Raw genomic sequence first — 6,575 nt, forward strand, 5'->3', positions numbered from 1 at the left:
CATCCTGGATTATCTGCCCCCCGACGACGCCAACACCCGGAAGAATGTGCTGTACAAGACCCTGTTCGATGGCTTCGCTAAAATCGACGGCCGACTGACCGACGCTGAGCTCAAAGTAAGGGAGGAGCCTTCATAAGGATCCCGGCCTTCCTCCCAAGGAAGTTTTGTGCCCGTGTGGGTGTTTTGTGGGTCTGCATGGTTCATTCTGAAAAGCCCTGGCCCGGTTCTTAGAGGTCCAAGTGTGTGCAGACGTTTCATGACCCAGCTAGGTTACATCGTCAGTCTTAGAAGGGAGTGGGGCTAGGTGAATGGAGGAGGACAGGGGGCCCTTGGTGCTCTCTGAGCTTGGTGGCTTTCTTGCAGACGTTTCATGACCCGGCTAGGTGGCCTCATCAGTGCTAGAAGGAAGGGGGGTGCAGGGGGGAGGAGGTGGAGAGGATCCCCATTCTACAGGAGCCTTCCGTGCCGTGCCTGGTGCTGGCTCAGGGGCTCCACGGTTGTCTGAACAGGCCCAGAAGAAGTCAGCGACTGAGGAAGCAGAGAAGGAGAAGAAAGATGAGATCAAGGCCTTGCAAGGTCAAGTGGCAGCCCTGAAGGAGATGCAGACGGACGCCCAAGCCGACAAGGTATCCAGGGGCATCCGAGGCGGCCTGACACAACGCCCATCGTCCCCAGCCAGCATGGGTCTCGCCAGATGTTTCCCTCCAGCACATCTGTGGGCTGTCAGCCTGAGCAGGGCAGCTCCTGCCTCCTGCTGTTGCTCAGGGGGGGGCCTAAATTGTCAGCTGCCATGCAGGTTTCAGGGGTACCCAACGGAACCCCCTTTTCTGCCCTGTTAATTGAGGTGGCTGTCCGCAAAGATCCGGCCTTTCTGTTGCTTCTGACTTTCTTAATTTCTTTTTAGGAAAAAGACAGGGATTTGCAGAAACCATCCAAGAAGGCTGCCCAGCCCGTCCCGGCGGATCCCCTGGATGACCACTCGTCGGTTGCCAACTACCTGGACAAGTGAGGGACGGGATGGCCGGCAGGCAGTTAAGGCCAGTCTCCCTGCCTTTAAGGGGGGGGCGAGCATTCTTCCCCTCCTGCTGGGTGGACAAACCATACATTCAAGCTAAGCTGGTTTATTGCTCCTACAGAACCTAGTCCAGCAGTGGTCAGCACTAAAATTGGCACTAGAGAAGCGTCAACGGAATTCAAGATGGGTTGGGTCTAAGATCCTTCCTTCCTTCCTTCCTTCCTTCCTTCCTTCCTTCCTTCCTTCCTTCCTTCCTTCCTTCCTTCCTTCCTTCCTTCCTTCCTTCCTTCCTTCCTTCCTTCCTTCTTTCTTTCTTTCTTTCTTTCTTTCTTTCTTTCTTTCTTCCTTTCTTTCTTTCTTTCTCAGAGGATCCTGACTCCCAAAAGGGCCTCAGCAACTCCTGGGCCTTAATTTGTCGTTCTCCCTCTTCTTCCTCCCTCCTCTCCAGCCTCTGCATCTTTTGTGGGGAGAGAGACGACTCCTTCACCGAGGAAGGGCTGGACCTCCACTACTGGAAGCACTGCCCCATGCTGACCAGGTGTGACTTCTGCAAGCAGGTGAGCCCTCCCACCTCCCCCCAGCCGCTTCCCTCCTGGAGCTGCGGGGGCTCCGTCGTCGCTGGAGGTTTCAAGGGGAGGTTCGACTGCCGTTTCTCTCCGCCAGCCAGCCCGCCCGCCCTCCCGCTCGCTCGTTATTCCGCCCTGTTCATTTTGCAAAACAAAAACACCCAACCTGTTTGCAAACCCGGTCTAGGCTAGTTGCTCACAGAGACCTGGCCCCAAAGGGGTTGGGAACGGAGGCCTCGCTTCTTTGGGGGAGCCCAGGGGTTCCCTTGCCAGCCTGGGGAGACGCACACACACACACACACACACACAGAGATCTCGCCATCCTCTCAGGCCAAGGACCTCTTCTCTCTCCCCGGGCAGGTGGTGGAGATCGCCAGCCTGACCGAGCACTTGCTGACGGAGTGCGAGAAGAAGGACAACTTTGCCAAGTGTTCCCGTTGCTGCGAGGCCCTGCCGAAGGAGGAGCTGGCCCGGCACGCCAAGGGGAGATCCTGCAACCGTCAGTCCTTTTTTCTTTTTTTTCTTTTTTTGGGTCCGTACGGGACCCTTTGGGCCTCTGGGACCCTCCCCCAAAGGCTGACATCTGCCCTCTCTTCTCTCCAGCGGCCAAGTCTGAGAAAGTGGCCAACCGCTGCCCGTTGTGCCACGAGAATTTTACCCCGGGCGAGGAGGTGAGAGCTGTGGGCATGGAGGCGGGGAGGGAGGGGCCGCTCCTCAGGATAACGGAGTGGGGGGGAGGACCGGGGAAGGGTCCTCTCCCTGTCCTACAGGACCAAGGACGGGGCCTGACTCAGTGTAAGAGGGGAAGGGGCTATGGGACAGTCCCACTGCCACCCAGCCTCCCTTCTTCAGCTGTGGGTGGCCAGCCTGTCGTCCGCTGATCCTCCTCTTCCTCCTTCAGACCCTCTGAACCGTTTTTTCCCCCTCTCTCCCCCCCACTTGCCCCCCCAGGCCTGGAAGGTGCACCTGATGGGCAGAGACGGCTGCCGCGTGAACCCGAGGCGCATTCCTTCCCTGAACAAGAGCTTGCCCACGCAGACCGTCACCGGTAAAGACCCCCTCGTGTTTCTCCCCCCCCCCAAACTCATAAACTGGGGTGCCCTCATTTCTCCCCGGAAATTCAGGGCTGCCAAACGCACACCTGGCACTTCCGGCTGGGAATCCGTGTCTTACTAGCCCCCCCCAACCCCACCCCAGGTACTTACAGGTAGTCCTCGAGTTACGGACCTTGAGCCCATCACTGGCAGCAGACTTTGAATGGTGGAGACAGCAGCCTCCCCCCCTCCCCTTCCTATTTTCCCATCTCTTCCTCAGAGGGGTGCTAAATTCACACACAAACACACACCCTTTTCTCTTCTTTTTTTTACTTTTTCTTTTTGCAGGCCGGGCTGGCGGAACCGTCCTGAACCGGTCGGGGCCCCTGGGAGTGAAGCTGCGGTCGCCCACGGTGGGGAGCAAAATCCCCACCCCACGAGGAGGGTTGAATAAAAACACTGGCAGAACGTATGCAAAGCGATGACGCCGATCCCTTCTTTGCCCTCCCGCCCCCCCCAGGGGCCACGCGCTCTTTCTTCCGCTGCAGTAGGGCTTGTGGTAGGGGGAGGGCCCAGCAGCGGTCTGAAAGGGGCTGTCCTCTGCCAATCGCCCCCCCCCCCGCCTCTTATTTACAACATCTGCACTCCAATATCTATATAGGATAATGGGGTTGGAAGGGACCTTGCAGGACATCTAGACCAACCCCCTGCTGAAGCAGGAGACCTTATACCAACCCAGTCAAATGGCTGAAGACTCCCCCCCCCCAGGGATGGAGCACCCACAACACCTGGGGGCAGGCTCTTCCATTGCTTCACAGGTCTCACAACCAAGACATTTCTCCGTAGTTCTAGGTTGCTTCTCTCTTTAATGGTCTTCCATCTGATTCAAACATAGAATCCCAAGGCTGGAAGGGACCTTGGAGGTCTTCTAGCTCAACCCTCTGTCCATGGCAGGAGACCTTATCCCAGACACATGGCTGTCCAGTCTCTTCTTAAAAACCTCCAGTGACGGAGCAGCTACAACTTGGGCACCCCAAGATTGCACCCGTAAGGTGGGGCGGCGTATAAATTTAACAAATCAGTAAATATTCCCTGGGTGACAAATTAAAACCAAGGCAGAAAGCATATCAGAAGCTACTATCTCTGGCAGATAGTAGAGCTGTTAGAATTTGTAAGGTCTGTTGCTTAAGGTAGGAAGCATTAAAGGGCTTTTCAACACACTCCACACTCTTTGCCTGGAAGGCAGGCCAAACAGAGTCCTGCAAAGTAAAAATTAAAGCTTGCGAATGGCCAATTCCTTTTGGCAATGCCAGCCAACTCCTGACCCTAAGGGTCCAGTTTTCCCCATTGCCCAGCCTGGCAAATCTGAAAAAAATTTCCTTGCAGGCTTGATCACTGTGGTGTGCAGTCAAATCCTCAAAAAGAAAAAAAAATTGCACGGTTTTTTGGGCATTATTCTGGCTTTTTATGCCTCAAGGAGCGTGGTTGGGTGGGTTAATTGTGATGTCCCGAAAGTCACCAAAACGGAGTTAACTTGGTTCAGGGTTGCAGCCCTCTCAGGAGCCCATCCAGAGAAATGATCAGCAGTTCCCTTTTTTTGAAGGCAGGAAAGGTTTTATAAACAATTGAGCAAAGGAAGTAGAAATTATGCATAGAATCCTAATCAAGTAAAAAAAAAAATCTCTTCTTGGTCTTATATCCTTCCAAACCTCACTTGAAAAGACGGGCAGCGTTGTTTTGTTTTCTTTACAAAAGCTTTTTTTTTTTAACAAATGGATTTGTATCTCTTTGAGGTGTCTCAACCAAGGGCTTATGCACAGGTTTCTGAAATGCATCAATATATAGAAAAAATACTGTTTTCTGACACATACCTCAGTCTCCTTATGCCATCTCCCCATCCTATCTTAATTTGCTCAGGACAGGCAAGAATCTTATTTTAAGAGGGTTATTAAAACAAACCAGGTTGCAGGAAATCAGCATTCCTTTTTTTAAAGGGCAGTTGCACTCCCTGAAGATCAGGGTTTATGATTTGACTTGGGGGGGGGGCTCCAGCGAGCCCCTTTGTCTTGGGTTGGGGGTCCACATGTAGGAATTGTAACTTGAGCACTTTCTATTATGCCGTGAACCCGCTTGCTATTTACGGTCGTCTAAGACAAAACAGTTGGGAAAGAAAGTTTATGGAAAAATGGAAAATCAAAAGCGATCTTCTCCATCATCTACGGGCCTTGTGTAGAAATCTCTGGCCCGTCTCAAAGTTTGAAAAGCACATTTTTTTTGAGGGGGGGGGATCCTTTCAATTCGCCAAAGTGGAGTCCTACCTCAAAGGAATCGGTGAAGTCCTTGAGGGATGGGGGCCGTTTTTATTCCGACTGTTTTAAGAGCAAATAAGCTGGATAGCAGGTCTGATTCCAGAATTCTGCTGGCACCCTGCTACGTAGAATCACGTTACGCTCCTGTTTGTATTTAACTGATAATAAAAGCTCTGAATTTCAGCTCATGGGTGTCCGGTCCTTTTTATATGTCTGTTTTCTGCTCATCCGGTTTTTTTTTATTACTGTTTTTGCAGCATCATTCTCGGCTCAAAAGGAAGATTACAAATTGGTGTTTTAGAACCAAGAGCCATTTGGGTATCGCGCTTAAGGCATCAGGCTAGAAACCCGGCGACCGAGAGTTCTAGTCCCACTTAGACACAGAGTCAGATGGGTGAAGTTGGGCCAGTCCCTCCCTCTCAGCCCTAAGAAGGAAGCAACAGCAAAGATGAAATTCTTGCCTATAAAACAGCAGCCATTTGTCCACGCAGGGACCCAACAAGCTAACCTCTTCAGGGCTAGAAGGGAGTTGGGTGTGAGGAGAGGAGAGGAGAAGAGGACTGAGGGGTCCCTGGTGCTCTCTGAGTGTGGTTGTTTCCTTGTAGACATTTTATGATCCAAGTAGGCAAAGTTATCCGTGCTAGAAGGGAGGGGATGGTCTGTAAAGAGGAAGAGGAGGATGGGGGACTATGGGGTCCTTGGTAGTTGTCTTGCAGACGTTTCATGACCCAACCAGGGAACAGATTCAGTGCTGGTGAAGATGGATCTACAGAAGCACCGACAAGGCTCCCCAGTTGGGTCATGAAACATCTGCAAGAGGACAGCCAAGTTCAGAGAGCACCGAGGACCCTACAGGACAAGATCCCCATCAACAAGGTGGACAGATTCAATTATAGCAGTGAGGAGACGCCATTGGAAGACCTGGAGGACCAGGTAAGAGACGGACCCTTCTGGAGAAGGTCTATGGGCTTGCTTGGGATCAATGCTGGCTAGGTTAACCCAAAAGATACCATGATGGACGGAGTCACCATTAGAAGACCTAGTTGGGACACGTCACCCTGGAGAAGGTCCGTGTGGGGCTTGGCACTTGCTTGATGCCACTAATCCAGGGGTCTCCAAAATGGGCAACTTTTAAGACTTGGGGACTTCAATTCCCAGAATTCCTCGGCCAGGGAATATTTATTGATTTGTTTGTTAAATTTGTTTCGTTGCTCTGATCAGCCATTAGGAAGGAGAAGCGGAGCACCAGCAGCAACACTGGAAGGAAGACCTGGGACCAACTCGGGCACAGATCAGTGAGGGCAGAAAAATCTCTTTTAAGGTCTTGAAAGGTTTTAAGATGGATGGACTTCAACTCCCAGAATTCCCCAGCCAGGAAGTCCGCCCATCTTAAAAAACAGCAACAGCTTGAGAAGCATCGCTCCTAAAATGTCTCGGCGCCTGCGCAAAAGAAGCCGAGCGGGGGGGAGGGAAATCGGCGTGACGTAGCGGGAAAGAGGGCCGTAGAGGACGTCATCCGCGCGCGCCGGAAGCGGCCGGCGCAGCGAGCAAACATGGCGGCGCCCGGGGGAGCCGAGGAGGGCTGGCCCGAGCTGGCGGCGGCCGTGGCGGGCGGGCGGCGGGAGCTGCGGCTGGAGGCCGGCGAGGCGCT

The 6,575-nt window shown here is 53.0% G+C and overlaps 1 protein-coding gene across 1 annotated transcript in view; it reads left to right on the forward strand.

Moving 5' to 3' along the window:
* Positions 1-3,100, forward strand: part of CEP104 (centrosomal protein 104) — an 8,689-nt gene extending 5,589 nt beyond the window's left edge. The window contains exons 13-20 of the mRNA XM_015820358.1: positions 2-115; positions 510-626; positions 905-1,005; positions 1,464-1,572; positions 1,942-2,080; positions 2,185-2,252; positions 2,533-2,629; positions 2,964-3,100. Coding sequence (XP_015675844.1) covers positions 2-115; positions 510-626; positions 905-1,005; positions 1,464-1,572; positions 1,942-2,080; positions 2,185-2,252; positions 2,533-2,629; positions 2,964-3,100 — 882 coding nt within the window. The remainder of the gene's footprint in view (position 1; positions 116-509; positions 627-904; positions 1,006-1,463; positions 1,573-1,941; positions 2,081-2,184; positions 2,253-2,532; positions 2,630-2,963) is intronic.
* The last annotated feature ends 3,475 nt before the right edge of the window (positions 3,101-6,575 follow it).

This window comes from Protobothrops mucrosquamatus, unplaced genomic scaffold (genome assembly GCF_001527695.2).
Source record: "Protobothrops mucrosquamatus isolate PMUCROS unplaced genomic scaffold, P.Mucros_1.0 scaffold1123, whole genome shotgun sequence".
Lineage (NCBI taxonomy): Eukaryota > Metazoa > Chordata > Lepidosauria > Squamata > Viperidae > Protobothrops > Protobothrops mucrosquamatus.